We start from the raw sequence: 21,878 nt of genomic DNA, 5'->3' as shown, positions 1-21,878 counted from the left end.
CCTATAAACAAGCACCATTTTCCCCACAGCTGTGAGCGGGAGACGAGAAAATCCACCAAAGTGGGCATTTGGGCCTTAATTAGGCAACACTTTTTGATGTCAGTGGAAGTTTTGTCCAAAGACAGCAGCATCAGGCCCTGACTAAATCCCAATAGCAACAGTGATCGGCATACTCATTTATTGTCCACTAAGGATAGGCAGATATACGCTTTGGGATATAGAAGGTATAAATATTGAGAGTTAGGAGTGTGGCCACAAAGCTAGCAGTTGGAATTGAGGAGCACAGGGTCATTATTGCAAGCAACATTCCACTTCCAATGCCATTTAATGACAACGGGTAGTACATGGATGTCTTTTACACACACTTCTGTTTCCGTAGGTAAGGAAGGACCGAAAAAATTAAGAGGCACACAATGATTGTGCTCCTTTTAGTTCCTGAATCAGAAACTACCAATCACTACTTTAATCAAAAGTAGATCAGATCTTAATGGCAAAGACTGTGATATCAGGAAGAGTTCTTCTTGCTCTTCACCTTGTCCTCCAAGTTTTCAAAGTATTTCATTTTGGCTAGAAGTTTCTTGGCTTCTTGAAGATCATCTGAAATGAAACAAAGAACTGAAGTTTATATTAGGATAGAGTCTCTGTTTCATCTTAGAAATTTAATTTAAAACATTTTGTTGTTGTAAAATGGCCATATCAATAACAAAACTAAACGTGAATTTAAAAAACCCAAATGCCATTCGTACCACAGTAAAGCCTATGTTGCAACAGTGGAGGCCTCAGTAAGGATTGGGGCCCCCTTGCAATAGACACAAATGTAAGAAATGGGCTTGTCTCAAATGCTTACAATCTAAAAAGACAACGTGTACAAAGAATGGGGAAAAGACATGCAACAGTAGTGCCATCCAATAACGCCTCTGAGAAGGACCAACAAAAATATCCCAGTGGACCATTAGGCTACTAGATATCAAACTGTAAGACTGGCATCAGAGGAGTGCTTGGACTATTTCCATTACAAACTATAACAGACATAACAAGAGTAAGACCCAGCAGCCTGGCTAGGAATCACTGCTACAACCAAGATTGGCTCCATCCCAACCCCATTGCCAGAAGGGCTCTGTCCGTAACAGGGGCACTTTCAGCCAGCACTGGAGCATGCCTTCAGGTTCTGTATGTTTTTTAAGTGGCGTTAATAATGGATCTTTTATGTTGAAGGATTTAATAATATGTTGTAGTTAAAGCAATTTCATCCACTGATGTGAGGCCAGCAGGGCAGGTAATCATTACAGTAGGAAACCCGTAGTAAGGTACCTATAGGCATATGTGTACGGGAGGGAGGCTAGTTATGGGGGACTGTGGAATTAGGAATATGGGCAGCCCCTGGTCTAAGAGACTAAGAAAAATTGTAATGTTGAGGGAAATTTTAAAATGGAGACAGGATAGATGAAAGGGTTTGTACCCTGGGGTGAGAGAGGGCCCTGAGATAAGGAGGATCTTGAATTCTTATTTCCACTGATTCCATGGTAGTGGGACTGGCAGAGTAGGGATGCAGAGACCACAGGAGTAGATGACTGAGTTCTGGCACAGCTTTCACCAGTTAGATGTTTGGTATATCATGATGGTCAGTAGGGAGAAAGCATGGAAGTCTGGGCTGGTGCAACCATTAGGCAAACTAGGCAGCCACGTAGGGTGCCAAGATTTGAGGGCGCCAAAAAGCAGTGGCCAAAATGTCTCGGATGCTCACCCGGCGCCGGCTAAACGTGTAACCCTTTTCCCGCCACTATGTGAGGGGGTGCTGTGGCTTTGATCAGCTCTGGCCCACAGGCCGGGAAGTGATGTCATTCCTTCTCTGGATGCTGGGGGCACTGCGCTGCTCCCTGCTGCTCTGGCTCTGCCCCAGGGCCCCCATCCCTGCTCAGTCCCGCCCCACCCCCACTCCCCTGAGCTCTGCAGCAGGGCCAGGCCTGCACTCACCAGCGTGGGGAAGTGCAGAGACTCAGCCTCAGCTGTGCCGCTGGGGAGTGGTTCCCCCTTGCCCTCCAAGCCAGCCCCACCCCCGCAGAGGCCTATCCCCCCATCCCCCTGAGGAGGCCTGGGGCACCACACCCCCTTCCCTCACAGGGGGGCTGCATAGGGCCCCAGAATATCTACCCTACCCGCAGCCAGCCCCTGCTGCACCTCCTGCCCTGTCTCCAGCCAGCCCCTGCCACACCCCCATGCCTGAAGCCAGCCCCACACCCCATCTCCAGCCAGCCCCCGCCGCACCCCCCTGCCCGAAGCGAGCTACCTCCACAGTCCCGTCTCCAGCCAGGCCCTGCCACACCCTCCTGCCCAAAGGCAGCCAGCCATACACTCTGTCAGGTTATTCATTTATTTTCATTAAATATGTGGACTAAATAATGAAATTAATAATTTTTCAAGCCGAATGGGTATTAATTCTAATGAACAATGCCACATTATGCAGTATTCATTTTTGAAAGTTTATAAAGTGGAGGTGGGGGAAGCAAGGTGAAAGTTTCGCCTAGAGCACAAAATATCCTTGCACTGGCCCTGGTGGCAGTGCTGATTGCATCCCACCTGATGCAAATATAGGAACTCATCTCCAAACTGGATCTGACAGAGTATGTGTCTATTTAGCATACAAGCCCCATATGGGATTAAGGTGGGACTGATTTTAGTGTATCATTGGCTCTGCTGCACTGTCAAGTCCCTTTGTAAGGGGACTACATGCCTCAGCCCGGTGGCTATGGAAATACAGGGAAGGATTCAAATCACTAAGAGCAATCTTCATGTAGGTGATGAATCTTCAGAGATGGTCAGGGGATCCTGGACATCATGAGAGCCATGGGCCTAACAAAGGTAATTACTGGATCAACTCACAGATGTGGCCACTCTTTGGACTTGTTTTTTGGATTGGGACTGCAAGTTAAACAACTGAATCTTAAACTAGCATCATGGACCAACAGTTACTGCCTGTGGTTTGAGGTTGGGTCTCATTTCTCCTGTCAGGGTGACACACCTCTTGGAATGGTCTGCCTTTACTGATTAATGGAACTAGAAGGGTTCCAGAGAGTCTTGTTCCATTGTTAGGCCACACTCTTGATGATTAGGGAAGACAATACTTCTGGTTTCCTGGTGACAGAACAAGGTCTTGAGGGAACAAGGGTCTCATCTTGGCTGGTAGTTTCAGGCAGCAATTCTCACTGAGGTAGTGAAGATGGTGAGAGAGTTTGTCTTGCAGCTAGCGTTGTGGATCCACATACTTCCTGGCAGGTGATGTGAGGCAAACCTGCAGCCAAACCAGGGCTACTCACTCAGCTGTCCCTCCCACAACGCTGCACTGAGCCATCACTCAGGCATGTGGCAACACTGCAGTGAATTCTCTTTCCCACAGAGCCTGCAGTTACTTGTCATCCCTGAGCAGAGCCTGGGTCAGATGACATCCAGGCTCAGGTATTTCTCCAAACCCACCAGAGCTGCAGATCACTCTGTGCAACAGCATTACCCAATTCGGAACACTTCACAGTATATCAGACTCACTAGACTAGGAGTCCCCAATGCAGTGCCTGCGGGCACCATGGTGCCCGCCGGGGCATCTAAGTGCGCCTGCGAATTTCAGCGGCGACGTCTCTGGATGACACTGCTTGTCAGCAGCATTTTGGCAGATGCTTGTCCACCACCACGGCCCTCTGTGGCTCATCATCTGGTCCCAGCCAGACAAAAGAGGTGGGGGATCACTGCTCTAGACTCCCAGCCTGCTCCTGACCAGTTCTTACCCTGTCTCCTGGCCCCCCACTACCCAATTCTGAACCATCTGGCTTTGACCTCTGTCATATACCTGGACTCCAGCTACAGACCTGATTGACTTATCTACAGACATGGATTCCTGTTCTGACCCTGGCTGTCCCCAGATCTCTCTTCCAGTACTACCCTTGGCCCAGTGCCAACCCTACATCCAGCTTTGTCCTCTGCTCCAACCACCTATCTCACAGAACTGGAAGGGACCCTGAAAGGTCATGGAGTCCAGCCCCCTGCATCACTAGCAGGACCAAGTACTGATTTTGCTGCAGATCCTTAAGTGGCCCCCTGAAGGACTGAGCTCAGAACCCTGGGTTTAGCAGGCCAATGCTCAAACCACTGAGCTATCCCTCCCCCATGACAGGTGGAGGCCAGTGGGGAAACAGTGTGTCCCTTGTTTGCCTCTCTGTGAGGGCAAGGAGCATCCTGCTTAGAAGGAAGCAATAGTGCACACTGCTCAGAAAGTCATCAATTGACACTGACAATCTAATTAATTATTGACCTGGATTCCATCTTGGATAAGATTATGGAGAAGGCTGTGGTGAGACATGGCTCACACTATCTAGAATGCTTTTTATCTCTTCAACACTTGGCAATGCGAACACAGACCTGGCCTTGGCAAAGACTGCCGTGGTTGATTATCTTCTCCAGGAGATGGATGAATATCAAGTGTTCATGCCGGTGGTATTCCATCTGTCAGCTGCCTATGATACCATTAATCATAAGATGTTGACTCACCAGCAGACCCTAGCAGGAGTGGAGAAGGCTGCTCTTCAGTGGCTTTGTTCTTTTTTTTTTGGAGAGATCTCATTGGCATTTTGCTGTGGCAAGTTCGCAATTACTCCTCCTCCCAAAGGGCTGTTGATTGTGGGATCCCGAAGAGTACCATTTTGTCACCCTGTCAGCCTTCAAGGTATATATGGGGCTGTTAGGAGAGTTAGCCAGGAGGCACAAGATGCAACATTGTCAGTATTCTCTCATTTGACTCAAAAAAGAACAGGAGTACTTGTAGCAGCTTAGAGACTAACAAATTTATTTGAGCATAAGCTTTCGTGGGCTACATCCGATGAAGTGGGTATTCACCCACAAAAGCTCATGCTCCAATATGTCTGTTAGTCTATAAGGTGCCACAAATACTCCCGTTCTTTTTGCAGATACAGACTAACACAGCTGCTACTCTGAAACCTGTCATTTGACTCAGAGAATGTCATTCAGTGCCACAGCCAGTGTCTAAAATTGGGGTATGGATGAGAGTGAGATGGCCAAGACTTAACCCAGACAATACTGACATGATGACAGTGAGCTTAAAGAAAAGAGGTGACGACGACAGTGGAGGTAATTTCAGTCTTCTTCACTGAAGGACAATGGCCACTGGGGTTTGCATCTTACATGCAGATGCATCATAAAACTATTCAGAGATAAGCTGGTGCAAAACACAGCAGCCTGTTCACTGAGCAGGTCATCTTGCTAGAAGCTTGATATCAGTACTCTGGGATCTGTACTGGCTTTGCCCATCGGTCTCTGGAAGTTTTTTATTTTTAAAGGCAGTGAATGATACTTGAACTCTGTAGTTCCCTAAATACTTTATACCAAAGCATGCTGTTTTTAGCACTCATTACTCTGACATTATAACAGTAAAACAATTCAAGAAGCAACTGATTGAGATCACTACCTCTTTCAAAAGCTTTGCTCACATCCTTGGTCAATTCTTCTCGTTTAACTGTAAAAAAACCAAAAAATACATTATCTTATTCAAAGCTGTATATATGCTCACTGAGCACTTTCAATAACATTGCATTATGACTTCATGCTGGGAAACAGATATGCTGCCAGCACCTTTGCAATAATGTTGTTGCTAACTGTTTTGTTCTGTCACTAACTATTAAACAGTTTAGCACCAAATCAAGCAAGTGAATTTTAGTGTAAATAGGGAGATTAACATCATCACAAACTTTAAGGGCTAGTAGCTTGGTTGAAACTTCAGCTTGCACTCTGAATTTTATTTTACCCTTTCACAATACTGACTATTGCATTATTTCTTGTAGCCAGGATCATTAACCCTGCAGATGGAAGTGTGAAAATACTTCACCATTGAACTGATGTTTGGCCACTACCTAGAACACATTCATGGAGAAAGTAGACAGGATGAGAGGACACTCTTATAGCACTCTCCCAAATACATAGTTACCATATATTAAAAACTTTGTGGGTGAAAGTACAAGTCTCTTCAAACCGAATACTTTGCTACATTTTCTCCATATTAACATGCTTTACCATAAAGTGATTTGAAATGTTCTTTGAAATTGGTGACGGTGTTGTTATAGTATATATGTTCTCTTGTCATGGTGACTGGCATTTACATTTAGAGAAAAGTTTCCTGAGTGACTCAGGACCCTCTGAGCAGAGCACCTTTAACAGCTCCCTACTATGTGCCATATCATGCTAGACTATCCTCTCCTTTGTTCAGTAGATGAGACTTGCTGAACTCAAACTCTACATCTTCATTTCATCAGATTGCACTGGTGTCTTCTGCGGATAGCTGAAGTTCAGACTGTTCATCACTATGTAACCTTCCAATTTATTAACTATCCTTCTGAACCATCATCCACCTAGTACTTCTCCACAGTTGACAAGCCCTCAAACTTTCAATGCTTGCTAGAGTGCAGTGAAAGTGAAGAGTGAGACTGTCAAGCAAGAAGAGACTCCCAAGATTTTCCACTTTGAGCTCCTGTATCACACAGCACTGCTCCCCACACCATTTTCCTAAATGTCTTCTCTAAGCTCTCCCTGGGCTTCTGTGTTGCTCCACTATCTCTTTGGAGCCAAGAATTACTTCTCCCATCAGGCTTAACACTTTCTCAATCTCCACGCTGAATACTTCCTTCGCACTAACCCATTATTCTTTATTCTGACAAGTTCAAACACTGAATAATGTATTTCTCTTTATAGGCAACATGACCTAAAACACATTTAAACCATTATTCAAAATCTACATGCACATTTATTTGTTGTCAAACTAGGTAGAAGCTTGCTAAATAGATTATAAACAGGCACTAGATACATTTCCTGTTAATAAGATTTTGTTCATGATATTGCATGTATGGAATTTTGCTGTAAAAAGCAAAATTCTGTTAATAACATTAACAGAAAAAATATTTGCTTTGAAAACGTAGCCATTATAACAAGCTGTGGCTGCATTGGACTAGCAAAGCTGAACTAATAAAGTGCTTTTTAGATTGCTTATGAAAAGGAACCCTATTCCTTGGGGGCACCCTGGTAAGCAGTGTAAGTTATCTTGTTTGCAGTCTTGATGAAAAAAATGCAAGTAGTTTTGCAGCTCAATCTACCAGCACAAACTGGTATCCAGATCCCCCTGACAATCTCTAGTACACCATGTATACATATTCATCTGGGACAGGAGAACTGAGAGGTCAATTAAAAAAATAGAGAACAGGTAATGATATTTACATTCTCTGTACACTAAAACAATAGGAAAATTGCTTCTTAAAAAAAAAAAATCTATCCAGTAGTTTAAGAGAAAATTGGTTCAATGAAAGGACAAAAGAAAAACTGGACATTAGGCAGAGATTAGGGCTCCTAGATATAGCATCTTCCAGGAGAGCTCTCTAGAACCAGGAACCTGAAGGGTGTGCTTCTAGAAACAGAAGCCGCAGGACAAGCCCAGGGGCTGGAGGTAAGTGCTGCAGAAGATTAAGGTAGAAATTGAACTGGACTGCAGAATCACAGGGCCAAAGGAGAAGGGCTGTGCACCCTTGGGCCCAAGTGGAGATATCGCAGGCTAGACTAAGAAATACAGGCCCCACGGGTGAGTGCTGTGCAAACCCTGCTATCAAAAGGAGAGACTTATTTCAAGTTTATTTATATTTAATAAAGTAGAACCTTAACAGGGGAATTTTGCTTTAGACACTTTTGAACTGTGTGGCGTTCTTAGGGGGCCCTAGGCAGGGAGCACCTACAGTGACATGCTCAGGCAGCAGGAGGTGCTATGGGACAGGCCCCCTCCATTACATCACCTTAATTAGAGAGACTAGCCTTTTTTCACATTATAGAAAATACAGTATTGTAACTTATTTTTGCACATTAGACAAGTCTAGACTTCACCTGCAATGAAACTCTCAATCTCTTCTATTTTAGCCTCATTATTAGGTTCTGCCAGTGTCTCATTGATTTCCATGATTTCTTTGAGGAACTCCACATCTATGTCACTGTCTGTCCCTTTTGCAAGTTCCACTCCATTCAGCTCCAGCTGGTGAAGAAGAAAACAATGGGCTCACAATATCTGCTGCTGCCGCCAGGTCTGTATTTCAATCCCAAGCACTTTCCAAAATATCAAGTCACTAAGAGCTTATCTATACGTGGAGTTAATCAGGAAAAACTCCCTGTGTAGATAAGCTCCAAAATTAGCAGTTAGCTAATGCACAAAGGAGCACTGGGAGCTGTTAGGGGCAAGGCTTAAAGTAAGTATAGGAGGTACGTCTTTGCTCAGAGATAATTAATTTGTTGGATGGGCAACAGACTATTAGTCCACGTCTACACTGCCACTTATGGTGGTAAAATTTATGTTGCTCAGGGGTATTAAAAAAACCCATCCCCGAGTGACATAAATATTGCCAGCATAAGTGGTAGTATGCGCAGCAATATGTCAGTGGGAGAGCTTCTCCCGCCAGCGTAGCTACTGCTGCTCATTGGGGATGGTTTAATATGTTGACAAGAAAGCTCTCTTCCGTCAGCTTAGACTGGCTACATGAGAGATCTTACAGTGATGCAGCTGCATTGGTATAGCTATGCTGCTGTAAGGTCTCTAGTGTAGCCATAGCTTTAGTGAGATTACAGTGATAAAATAATAAAAGAAAAAAGTTATTCCATAGTCAAGATGCTAACAGGGGGAGGGATAACTCAATGGTTTGAGCATTGGCCTGCTAAACCCAGGATTATAAATTCAATCTTTGAAGGGGCCATTTAGGGATCTGGGGCAAAAATCTGTCTGGGGATTGGTCCTGCTTTGAGCAGGCAGTTGGACTAGATGACCTCCCGAGGTCCCTTCCAACCCTGGTATTCTATGATTCTAGGTGGAAAGAGGAGCTCTTTGGTCTCCTTCAGTCTCAAAGATTCTTGTTTTCTCTTGTGAAAGCACATGAATGGTGGGAAAGCAGTGGAGGAGGTACACAAGATTTGGTTCTTTATACTGTAACAAACTACAGTCATCTCCACATGGTTATGATGCAATACCGCAGTACCGAAATCTTTATAAAAGGTAAAAGATTTATACGATCTGAAGAGAAACTATTAGACACCTTACTAGGTACAATCCACGTCTCAAGGGACTTAGAAGGGTTTGGTAGGCTCTGTTAACCAAGGAAGAGTGCTGTTCAGAAAAATCCCGCTCTTTCTGTCAACAGAAGATCCAGAAATATTTGTATTAAATAGAACTGCCATATTTACAATATAAGCCAAATCATGCCACATTTAATCAGCATTAAGAAATAAAATTACTATATGAACAGTACGTCAGTGCAATCTTTAATTGCATTAAAATCTCTACCAAAACATTTAAGGAAGCCAAAAGAATTAAACTGTTATGGAGCTAGATAAGAATGTTGGGTACATTAGAAATACCCAGTGAATACCAGCACTTTACTGGTTCAAAATCTGTTACCTCTGTGATCAAAGTTTAATTTTTTTCTTTATTTTTAAATGCAGGACTTCAATTGCTTTTCTTCAGCTAGACCAGCAGTTCTCAATCAGGTGTCTGGGGGGGGCTGCAAGGTTTCAGGGGGTCTGCCAAGCAGGGCCAGCATTAGACTCGCTGGGACACAGGGCAGAAAGCTGAAGCATTAGACTCACGGGGGCCTGTGACATGGGGCCCTAGGCAATTGTCCTGCTTGCTACCCTCCAGCACAGGCACTGGCTTTTATATGCAGAAAAGCAGTTGTTGTGGCACAGGTGGGCTGCAGAGTTTTTATAACATATTGGGGTGGCCTCAGGGAAAAAATGGTTGAGAAACCATGAGCTAGACCAATTTGTAATTCGACCTCTTAAATCTCACACTAAGCAGGGCTGGGCATAGTCTATATTTGCAGAAGATGCTTCCAAACAACCAAGCCAAAGTTTTATAAAAAAGGGACCCAAACTTAAACCCCGTACCTTGGGACTCCCAGGGTATGTCTATGTACTCCGTGACAGTGAGGTCCCCAGCCCTGGTTGACACTTGGATCAGCAGGGCTTAAACTGGTGCTCTACAAACAGCTGAATGGACAGTGCTTTGAAGTTGTGGCTCAAGCACTGAAGCTAGAGAGTGGAGTGGGCTTCAGAGCATGAACTTCAGCCTGGATCACAACTTCAAAGTGGTGTCTAACCTGAGTCTGTCAACCCAGGCTGGGAGGCTTGCTGCTGTGGGCTGTGTAAACAGACTCCACTCTGCAAATGAGGCCCCAGGACCATGTATTCTCATCATGTTTGAAAATCTGACCCCTGGAATCTCAGAGGATGTCAGACATCCAAAACTGGAGAGAATCAATTAATGGAAGTGTTTTGAAAATTTGGACCTTAGATTCCAGTGGCCGGGTGGACCCAAAAGAAAATTTCAGAGGAAGAGGGGAAGACTACATAATGACATTGATTCACCATAATAAGTACACTTTACATCCTCCAAACATCACTGATGTAAGCCTCAAGCACTGGACAAGTGAGAGAATGGGTGCAGCGAGCCTGGGGGTGTGAAGGGATTCCTCCTCTTCCCCAAATTTTAGGGATTGCATTAATAAAGGAAATTGAGTTTGGAATAGAATCTTGTTTATCTCACTTTATTAGAAGTGGACAAATTCAGTTATCGACAAAAGTACTTTTTAAAGTGACATTCAACAGTAACTTTTAAAAAAAGTTTAGTCCCTCCAAATAATAATAATAAAAAAATTTCTCTCTCTACCTCAAGTGAAAATCATTCCATTTCATGGACAGAGAACTTGTAGTGCAAACTAGGAATGTATACGAAGCTCCTGAGAAAGTCAGGGGCAGTGATTAGAGAACCCTGGGCTCTACCTCCCACCCCTGTACTCAGTCCATGCAAATGCACAGATTTGGGAGCTGGTTCCCAAACAAATGCACTTGTTGAGCTGCCAGTGAGTTGTCATCATGCCCTTTGCCTGGGTGACTTTCATTGGGAAAAGGGACAACTATCCTACACCAAGGCCTGTGCCTGGAGGCCCAAGGGCAAGTCTTCATCACCCTAACTCCTAACCTGGGGTTTCTGGCTGAAGTAATCAGGGTGCAGGGAGCGCTGCAAGCTCCGGAATTGCTGCTGTAGCTGCTGCACATTGATGTTGAATGAGTGATCGCTGGGGAGAGAGAAGTAGGAAAGCATGAGAGCTAGGCCCTCTCCTGGTTTTCAGCTGCCCTCCAACCTTCCCTCCCTTCCCCCCCCCCCATGCTCCCCTCAAGCCCTAACACCCCACCCCACCCCACCCCACCGAGGCCCTCCCCTGGTTCTCAGCCCCCCTCACCAGCCCATAAGGCGGAAGAGGTCAGGCTGGGACTCCGGCGGCTGCAGGGCCTGGCAGGCCGGACAGAAGCGAGGCAGCCCCCCACGATCGGAGAGAGGGATGCCACAACTCCAGCAGCGTGGGCCGGGGAGAGAGCCGGCCTCTGCGCTACGGTGCCGAGAAGACGCGGCTGGAGCCTGAGAGCCCCACAGCACTCTGCAGAGCTGGCCTCTCCGCACAACCCACATCGGACCAGAACTACAACTCCCAGCAGCCCCCGCGAGACCAGCTAGAGCCGGATTGGCTGAGTTTATAAGTAGAATCGCGCGGGGCGCATGCGCAATGAGCGGCGAGGTCGGGGTCGCAGTCGGAGTCGGAGTCGGGTCACCATTCATTCGTTTCGCGCGCGGGTGAGTCCGGGTCTCAGGTTGGCGTGGCGGTCAGTCCCCATTGACCCCTGCGCTAGTCCGCCCTGTCCCGCCCCTTGGAGTCCGCACGCGCCGGTAGGCCCGGCCGCAGCCAGCCCCCGCCGCGCTGAACCCCCGAGGGGAGGGGCCGGGCCGGGCCGGGCCGGGCCGTCTGACGGGGGCACCGCTGGGCGCCGTCTCGTTTACGCGGCTGACTGGGCGCCGGGTGCGCGGGTCTCTGCCCCGTGGTGGTCGCAGCCCAGCCTGCCCGGCCCTCGGAGCCTTCCCTCCCAATGCCGCACTAGCGGGTCCCGCGAAGCAAGGCGTGGGGCGGTCAGTCAGGGGGTTGGGTCTGCCTCAGCACTAGCCAGGGAGTCTATTGCTCCCCGCGTAGCGGTTTACCTCTCTGCCCGCTCCGGCGCTGCGAGGGTGGGGCACGTGACCACTCTTGCCGCTTCCCTGCCTGAAAGTCATTTTTCTGCTGGGAAGCAAGGAAATCTGCATGTGACATTAATTCTGTGCACGTGCAGTGACACAGAATTCCTCAGGAGGACTTTTTGGAGGTTATGTGAACTGCCCACTCATGGCTTCTGCAACCTCACGTTTCTCTGCCAGAGTTGGGGCCTTTTGCACTACTGTCCTTGTTGTGTTTCCATTTGGGTGACAGCCTCTTGTTTCCCCATAACTATCTCTCTTAGTGGCATCTACAGTACCTGTCACAACAGTCCCCAAAATGCTCTCTCCGATGGGTTAAATGAATACAGCATCTTTTACTTTCCATCCAGCTCTAGTCTAGTGTTACTGTACATTGTGAAAAGGCTCCTGTGCACCTCCCCTAAGGTAGCTGCATTTCAGATGGGGGCTAAGCAATTGCTCCTGGAATGATCAGTAATGTGGAGAAGTGCTTTGAGGTCTCTTTAGCTGAAATGTACTGTGGAAATACATGATCATTATAATCTTCAATTAACTGCTTTACAGATTATTTCGTGCTCTGATGCCTATTTCTTGCACAAGTGTAGCAGCTGATTTGATAAGCTTCATGTCATTGTGTACCTATGTAGAGTATCTGCAATCAAGGTTGAGACTTTAGGTGTGTATACAAAACTAAGGCAAAAACAAAAGAAACAACCTTTCTTGGGATGTCCAGCGGTTTATCAGAGTAGTAAGTAGTATAAAATGAAGTTTTTGGTTTTTTTAAATCAACTGTCAACACAGACTGGCCTCTTTTTTAAGAATGGTACCAATGTTGGGAAAGGATGGCATCAGAAGCTTTTCTATAATATTTAATGTTTTTTTCCTTAGGATTTGCTACTTGTAGCATTCTTTTTGCCAAGGTGAATCATTGTCTAATTTGTCCCATTCTGTTTGGAGAGTTATTGCTGCTGTTATACAAATGCACATGAAATCTGCCCTGAAGAGCTTACCCAAAAGGCAGGGATTGTGGTTTAACTGCTGCTGTACAACCAGCAGAGGGAGTGTTACACACTTTTTTGAAATTCTTGTTCAACTGAAGTGGATTACAAAAAAAAAGAGCAAATGGAACATTATCCACAAGCCTGCTGAGTTCTTTAGGCCAGAAATTTTATCTTGAAAACTACTACATTGTCTGTTTTAATTGTACACCTCTACCCCGATATAATGCTGTCCTTGGGAGCCCAAAAATCTTACTGCATTATAGGTGAAACAGCATTATATCAAACTTGCTTTGATCCACTGGAGCGTGGAGTGCCCCCTCCCCCCCCGCACTGATTTACCGTGTTATATCTGAATTGGTGTTATATCGGGTCACGTTATATCGGGGTAGAGGTGTATTTAAATATTTGTCAGCTGAATTAGGTTTGGTGATGAGAAATCCTATACAATATAAAGTAATCTCTGTTTTAAACTTTGGTTCTGAAGCCAAGATGTCTCGAGAGACTGGAAATGAATCCCAGCAATCTCAAGGTGCCCAGCAGTCTCAGAGTGGTACAAGTTCTTCCTCCAGTGGATCACAGAGTGCTAGTCAGTCGTCTTCCAGCTCTGGGACCCTCAGTTCTTTGGACACAGTTCCTACTCAGGAGCTTCCTTCAATTCCTGAGGATCAGGAACCTGAAGAAATCGTTCCTCAGCCATGGGGTCGACTCTTTGCACTTGAAAAGGGTTTCTGCAATTATGGTATGTATATACCATAGTGGGTTCTCTCAAGCCAATGTGTGTAATAGGACAAAAACTCCCGAAGAAGTTTAATAAAATGGAATATTTAACTTTTGAATGAATGGTGAAGTATAATTGATGGTGTGACTGCAGTTTTTGTTTGGATTTTTGTAGGGAATGTATATACAGTAAGAAATGTTGCTGCCATAGGGAACTGAGATACACAGCATCTACAAATCTGGAGGAAGAATTCTTTTGGAATTCTCCTTTACTGCCTCCCTATTTGCCTGGCTAAGATTTTATGCTATTGAATGTTAGTATAGCCCAGGGACTGGCAACCTTTGGCACGCGGCTCGCCAGGGTAAGCACCTTGGTGGGCCGGGCCGGTTTGTTTACCTGCTGCGTCCGCAGGTTCAGCTGATTGGGCTCCCACTGGCTGCAGTTCACTGCCCCAGGCCAATGGGGACTGCGGGAAGCAGCGCGGTCCGAGGGATGTGCTGGCTGCCGCTTTCCACCAAGCACATTGGCCTGGAGCGGTGAATCGCAGCCAGTGGGAGCCGCGATCAGCCGAACCTGTGGACGCAGCAGGTAAACAAACTGGCCTGGCCAGCCAGGGTGTTTACCCTGGCGAACCGCATGCCAAAGGTTGCCAGTCCCTGGGCTATACTAACATTCAATAGCATAAAATCTTAGCCAGGCAAATAGGGAGGCAGTAAAGGAGAATTCTGAAATAATTCTTCCTCCAGATTTGTAGATGCTGTGTATCTCAGTTCCCTATTTCCGATCCCTGGTATTGCCATATATTTGTAGAATTTGACCCGAGAGCAGAATGAAACAAAACCTTTTAACTTATCTCATTACTGAACCCATGGTGAGAAAAAGAATAATGACATCTATAAGAATAATTTGATGCCTAGAATCATGCCATCTATCTGCTAGAACTAAAAAAAATGGTGTTTTAATCAGCGTGACTCAGTTGCAGTCTGTATGCTCTTTCTGGTCTTAGGCAGAGCAAGTCAAGTGCAGATCAACATACTTAGTACAGACATACTGTGGGAGCAGTGCTTTTACTATTATCTCATGCCAGTCTGCTGTATTGACTGGGAGTAGATAGACCTTAGAGCCACAGCAAGCTTCACTTGCTTGTTAGCAGTCTGCCATTAGGTTTTCTTTTGTTAAAGCACAATTACCTTATTTTTAAAATAGATTAATAGAATAAATTTATAACAGTTCTATCACAGTTCTATCAGGCAGTGTTTGCATTTTTCTGGTAGTAACTGTGACTTCTCTTAAAAAGGGATATGAAAAATTACCATGTCTATTAGCCCAGAGTCGATACAAAAAGATTTTCTTTTATATCAGGATCTAGCTAGGAGGTGCCTAATTAATTTGAAATTCTACCTCCCTTCTAGCTGCTGGAAGGGAAAAGGTGCATTCTGCTTCTAGTGCCTTCCCCAAAACCATCTAGCTGCTGTTAAGGAGAAGGGTTTCCACTACTTTATACATTGTTCAGCTTCCTGGGTGCTGTGGGGGGCAGGGGAATAAGTCTCTTTTACTGTCACTCTTCCTCAGCCTTCGATTTTTGAAACTTCTCTAGTCCATTGATCATTCCATCACAATACTAAATTTGAGCACCTCTATTATTGCTCGAAGTTTTCCCAAGCACCAGCAATCTAAAAATAATCTTATTCTAGACAATTTCACACCTGTCCATCACTGACCAGAGTTGTGTTTATCTTACATTGCTGTTGTCAGACAGTTCTGAGCAACAGCAGATGCCTTGGAGCTATCTGCAGAAATGGGGACATCATATAATACTAGATGCATGTTTGAAAAACTATTATTACAATTATAAGGGCAAGAAACTTAAAGGGACACCCCCAACATGAAATCTAGTAAATCTTAAAAAAAAAAAAAAAAAAAAAAAAAAAAAAAAAAAAAGGCTAAATAGTTTCAGGCATTACAACTGACTCTGAGCCTCTCTGACAATTTGTTTTTCTACTTTTAAAAAAACCTTTGCATCTTCCCTGTAGCTGTATGAAAGACTCACAGAAATTACTAAACTTTAAGCCCTGATCCTGCAAACAGTTATGCACGTGAATGATCCCAATGTAATTAATTACATAAGTACAACTAAGCATTTTTGTAAGGATTGAAGCATTAGTTGGGATTGTTACATCACTAGTTTTTTGAGAACCTTTTAACTGCCACATCTGGGCATTATTTTTTCTTGTTGTTTTAGTTTTGTTTATTACTACTCATTGCGCTAGATATTAATGTTTTGGTTCTTTAAATTAGCTTTTCATCATTTAAAAATTCACTGATTACGCATAGTTTATTTTAAAGGGGTCTGATTCTTTATGCATGTGAATTCTGGTGTTTCTCAAACAGAATTTGTAATTTTTGGAGTGAGACAGTTTTTATTTTGCTTTCACATTTAACATTTCTTGTACAAGAATGAAAATGTGATCATGTTAAAAGGGACAGAAGAGGGGTGGGAAACAAGTGTCTTCTATCTTTATTTAGAAATAAAGAAGTAACATAGGATTCAGGCAGTGTCTGATGAATCTTGCTTTGTCTTCTGTTCCAAGTGCTATCATTTGGTACCATTTTGCAGTGGTAGGTCTAACTTACTGGAATTTTGTGTTTTCTCTCTCTCTCTTTTCCTCCTTGTCCCCCCAATCCCAGACTGCGTGAATGACGAGTGTTGGTTTGGCAGAGACAGAAGCTGTGATTATAGCTTTGCTAAACTAGGGTTGACCGAGACAGGCTTATACCAAAACTACAGCAAGAAGCACTTCCGAATCTTCAGGGTAGGTGCTAAAAAGGCCGTTTTACCCCTTTCCCTCTGTTCTGTAAAGAAGGAAACTGGATTAACTGAAAAATTGTAAATCAAAGCTTCGCTGCTTTTCAGACCAGGTGGATTGTTTTAAATCAGCAACCAGGAAGCCTTGATTTAATCAATTCGAATCTTACTTTCTTACTTAGTTATTTTCTTAAAGAAAAGTTGGTTCTCATTGGTTGGTAACCATTAAAACATACTGATTTGCAACTAAATATAGCCTTTACAGTAAATGTATTACCAGGAGTATGTGCTATATTTATCCACATTTATTTAGACAGTTATATAGCGAAACATACATTTATTTGTGTTCTTATTTTTTACATTTTTTTTTATTCTGTTAGAAATGGTGAATGATGCATTTCTTATTAGTGGGTGATTTTAATTTTTACTTGTGATTTCTGTCAACCTCTATTTGGGTGGAAACTGGAATTCAATTAAAAATGAGCAAAACCAGCATAACTAACTTACAGATCTTAAACTGGGGTCCTACATGGATTAGTTCTTGCTCCTACACTGTTTAATAACCTAGAAGAAAACATAAAATCATTTCTGGTAAAGTTTGCAGATGACACACAAGTTGGGATAGGTAGTGAAGCAGACAAACAGGTCACTCATTCAGAGCGACCTAGATCTCTTGGTAAACAAGCAAGAAAACAATATGCATTTTAACATAGCTAAATGTAAATGTATACATCTAAGAAACAAAGAATGTAGGCCATACTTACAGGGTGGGGGACCTCTATTCTGTGAAGCAGTGACTCTGAAAAAGATTTGAGGGATGTGATGGCTAATTGGTTGAACATGAGCTTTCAATATGAATACTGCGGCCAAAAGACATAATCCTATCCTAGGATGCATAAACAGGGGTATATTGAGTAGGAGTAGATAGGTTATTTTACCTCTATATTTTGCATTTGTGTGACTGCTGCTGAAATACTGTGTCCAGTTCTGGTGCCTACAATTCAAGAAGGATGCTGATAGATTGCAAAGGGTTCAAAGAAGAGCCAGGAGAGGGATGAAAAGAGCTCAATCTCTTAAGCTTAACAAAGAGAAGGTTAAGGGGTGACTTGATAAGTCTGTAAGTACCTACATGGGGAACAAATATTTAATAGTGGGTTCTTCAGTCCAGCAGAGAAAGGTGTAACATGATCCAATGGCTGGAAGCTAAAGCTAGTTAAATTCAGACTGGAAATAAGGTGTAAATTTTTAACAGTGAGAATAATTAACCATTGGAGCAGTTTACCCAGGATTGGGGCTGATTCTTCATCACTGAGAATTATATCAAGATTGGATGATTTTCTGAAAGATATATTATTTTAGGGAAGCTCTATGCTCTGGGTTATACAAGAGGTCAGACTAGATGATTAAAATGGTCCCTTCTGGCAATAGAATCTATTAATGTTTTTTATTGGTCAAATAAAACTATTTTAAAATGTGCTCGATACACAAGAAGATGTAAAAGGTGTCAAAACATGTTTGGCATTTAAAACCAACTGATTTATTCAATAAAAGAAGTATATGAAGTTAATGAATCTGTGATGGTTTCTGATCACTACGTATTTCAAGATTTTAGAACTAGTAGATTTCATCCCCTCACTGTTTTTCTACATAAATTGGAAGAGGAAAACAAGCTTTCCTTATTTTTCGACTCCCAGATCTTTGAAGGAACTAGTCATTGATCTGAATAAGTTGAAAAAAATGAAATGAAGAAAATATCCTCTCTGCACATGTAGAAGAGGCTACTGCTGTCAAAAGCTGATTTAGCATGTCAGAAAATTCTGGTTTCAGATGTTTACCAGTGACTTCTAGCAGTTCAGAGATTTGACTTTCTATAAAACCTTGGGAGTGAACATGTACTGCTTAATAGTTTTTCATTTAATTTACATGATTTTAATAGATTATAGTAAATATAGGCCTTAACATCGGTTGTCATAATTTAATTTTAAATAGGTTTATTTTTTAAAAGTGTGGTTAATTTAAATAAAAATCTTTTTTTTTAAATCACTGATTTTTATCCACCCTGTTTTCATAGTTTTGAGTTACAAAGTTTAAGGCTAGAAGAAACCACTGGGTTATCTAGTCTGACCACCTGTACATCAGAGACCACCGATATCACTCAGCAGCCACATGCTAAACTCAACAACCAAAATTAGACCAAAGTATTACAGTCTCCAGGAGACTAAACTATTATGTGCCACATGCAGAGAATAGGGATGCTACAGGTCTCAAACACAGGGCAGTGGGGCTGCTGAAAGCATGAGCTTTTTCCTCTACGCCACTGAGCTGCAAGGGGAGATGAGGGAACTGTTGCTAAAACCCCACCTCCAAAAGTTACACCCACTGAGTGCACAGGGTCAGATGACTAACAGAACACTGCTGATTGGATACCACTCGCTATAAAGTTTGCTCTTTCTGTTCCATCTCTTGTCTGAGCAACATACCTACTGACTAGTTGCCAGGCCTGTTGCTGCGCAGACCTCTTAGACCAAGTCTCTGCTTCCTCACCTGGTTTCTGCTCCTTATTCCTGCTACCATGCCTTGACCCTGCTACCTACTGTGTCTCCTCCCTGCTCCTGTTACCAGTTCTGTTTCTTAATTCCTGCTTCCTCACTCAGACCCCAGTTGCTGACTCCAGCTTTGACCCTTGGCATGACTTCTGGCTCTGACTCTGGCTTGTCCCTTGGCGTGACCACAGTTTACTCCTGGCTCCAACCGCTAGGTCAGAGAGCGCACATTAAGGGCCCTAACAAAGAGGGACTATGGTGCACCAGTACATGAGGCCGTTGCAAAGGCAGAGAAATGATTAAATGAACTATATAATCACCATCCCCACACACTGCAGAGGAAGGCAAAATAACCTCAGGGTCACTGTCAATCTGACCTGGGGGAAAATTCCTTCCCTGCCTCCACATATGGTGATAAGTTAGACCTTGAGCATGTGAGCAAGAACCAGCCAGCTAAGCAACCGAGAAAGAGAATGCTTGGTGCCACTTCAGAGCCTGGCGTACCCCACTAAGTGTCCCATCTCCAGCCATATCCATTCCTGAGGCTTCAGAGGAAGGAAATTAATAAAAAAAGAACAAAAAATCCTCCCAGAATATCATTCCAGTAGCTTTTCTCTGGACCTCTCCTACTTTAATCTTTCTTGAACATGGGTGACCAAATAGGTCTTACGAATGTCTTATACAGTGGCACTAATACTTCTCTATCTCTGCTGGAAATACCTCACCTAATAAATTGTAGTATCACATTTGCCTTATTCACACCTGGTAGCAGTTCATAGTCATCCTGCAATCGAACCACACACCCAGGTGTCTCTCCTCTCTCACTTCCAACTTAGGAGCTCCCAGCTTATTGCAGAAATTCTCATTAGACTCTAAGTGCATGACCTTGCACTTTGTAGTATTGAATTTTATTCCATTTCTGTCACTCCAGTCTTCAAGGTCAGCCAGATCTTCCTTTATAATGTTCTGTTCCTCCTCTGTATTGACAGTGCCTCCCAACTTTGTATTATCATCATATTTAATTAGCACACTTGTACTTTTTGTGCAAGGTCATTATTAAAAATAACATTGGTCCCAAGACTAGTCCTTGAGGAGCTTTGCTATTAACCTCTTTCCAGTCCAATAATTTAACTTTCAGCACAACCCATTGCCTTCTCTCCTTTAGCCACTTCCTTATCCACCTTACAATGCTTATGCTGATCCCCATCTTCTGTAATTTAACTATTAATTGCCCATGTGGTACTGTGTCAAATGCTTTAGTGAAGTCCACATATGTTAAATCTACTGCACTTACCTTATCTAAAAATTCAATTATTTTCTGAAAGGAGGAAATCAGTTAATCTGGCATGATCTACCTTTGTTTAATCCATGTTGCGTTACATCCCCATTACACTTACTTCTGTGAATTTCATTATCCTTTCCTTCACAATTTGCTCTAAAATCTTGCATACCACAGGGCAAACTAACTGGTCTGTAACTGGCTGAATCACTTTTTTTTTTTTTTTTGAAGAAATTCCACACCACCTCTGCATTTTTAAGTCTTTGAGCTCTTCGGTCCAGTTGACTTCTTAAACTAGTTCTCTTAATATCCTAAACTTTGCCCTTTTGAAATAAAAAACCATAGCTGATGATCTGGTTTCGATTATCCTTCTACAGATGCCCCTAGGTTACGCAAACCCGACTTATGCAAATCCACAGTTACGGAAGAAGTTCCATAAGCTAGAAATAGGAATGTGTTTTTGTTTTGTTTTTCTGCGTAATGCTTGGATATGTTTCCAACTTACACAAAATTCGAGTGACTCAAGGTGTTCCAAAATGGAGTGCTTGCGTAAGTTGGGGAGCGTCCGTATTTAATTTAAACTGAATCAACTTGTGATCACGCGATTCAAGGTTATTTCCTACGATCGGTTCTTCTATGATGTCCTTACTACTTACTAAAATCTAGTCTTAAATTGTCGGTTCCATGACAGTTTGATGAAGAAAACTGTCATCTGTCATATCCAAGAATAATTGTACCCCAACAGTATTAATAGCATTTATTCTCCCATCTGTATCTGGGAGGTTAGTATCCCATTATGCTACAATTCCCAACAGTATTTGTCTCTTTAATAATATTAAAGAGATCACTGTCCATGTCTGAGTCTGACCTAGGGGTCTCTTGTATTGATTTTAAGGGCTAAAAAGAGTTAAAGGTGTTTAACTTTTTTATTGTGTAACATTAAAACAGTGATACTTAGTTGTTTTTGTTTTTTAATGGAGGCCTTGGTTTTACTTGGTTTCTTGGCAAACACTTAAAGGTATTTATTTTAAAACTGAAAGTTTATTGATTTAAACACAGAAAAAAACAAGAAATGAAAACAGGCATTTATATTGAAACTGAAATTGAATAATTATGCAAAACTAACTTAATTAAAATTTTTACAATATTAGTTTTTTATTTTTATTAACCTTTCCATCAAAAAAGGGTAATTTTACTTTCAGTTATGATATATGAAGAGTATTTACTTCTGTTTCTAACAAATAGACACAAGATGGTGGGGAGAGAGATGATAGAAAAGGTAGAGGAAATTCAGATTTGTTGATGTTTTTGGAACATTGGACAGTTATGAATGAATGCTTTGTCTGGCAGGTTGACTGTGACACCTGTTGCTTGGATTCTCATACACATCATCTGATTGGGTTTTTCTCCTTT

General features: G+C 43.1%; 2 protein-coding genes across 9 annotated transcripts in view; one reads left to right on the top strand and one right to left on the bottom strand.

Moving 5' to 3' along the window:
* Positions 1-291: 291 nt before the first annotated feature.
* On the bottom strand, positions 292-11,545 carry HSCB (HscB mitochondrial iron-sulfur cluster cochaperone). Of its 2 annotated transcripts, XM_050924063.1 has the most exons (6): positions 11,319-11,545; positions 11,057-11,153; positions 9,119-9,208; positions 7,921-8,065; positions 5,471-5,518; positions 292-597 (listed from the first exon to the last, which is right to left on the bottom strand). In XM_050924063.1, exons 1-6 carry the CDS (start codon positions 11,543-11,545, stop codon positions 506-508), a joined length of 699 nt encoding a protein of 232 aa, XP_050780020.1. In that variant the 3' UTR covers positions 292-505. The 2 variants fall into 2 exon arrangements, with proteins under 2 accessions (XP_050780020.1, XP_050780021.1); XM_050924064.1 differs by lacking the exon at positions 9,119-9,208.
* A 75-nt stretch (positions 11,546-11,620) lies between these two features.
* The window catches only part of CHEK2 (checkpoint kinase 2), a 46,810-nt gene continuing 36,552 nt past the window's right edge, over positions 11,621-21,878 (top strand). For 3 of the 7 annotated variants that reach the window (XM_050924051.1, XM_050924052.1, XM_050924047.1), the window contains exons 1-3: positions 11,621-11,707; positions 13,604-13,858; positions 16,526-16,650. In XM_050924051.1, coding sequence (XP_050780008.1) covers positions 13,609-13,858; positions 16,526-16,650 — 375 coding nt within the window. In that variant the 5' untranslated portion in view covers positions 11,621-11,707; positions 13,604-13,608. Of the gene's footprint in view, positions 11,708-12,125; positions 12,545-12,682; positions 12,867-13,603; positions 13,859-16,525; positions 16,651-21,878 lie in introns of those variants that run through there. The other 4 variants (XM_050924053.1, XM_050924048.1, XM_050924049.1 and 1 more) reach the window with 4 other exon arrangements.

The sequence above is a fragment of the Gopherus flavomarginatus genome, chromosome 15 (assembly GCF_025201925.1).
Source record: "Gopherus flavomarginatus isolate rGopFla2 chromosome 15, rGopFla2.mat.asm, whole genome shotgun sequence".
NCBI lineage: Eukaryota > Metazoa > Chordata > Testudines > Testudinidae > Gopherus > Gopherus flavomarginatus.
Note: the sequence above shows the minus strand (reverse complement) of the source record. Positions and strands in the feature narration are given on the sequence as shown.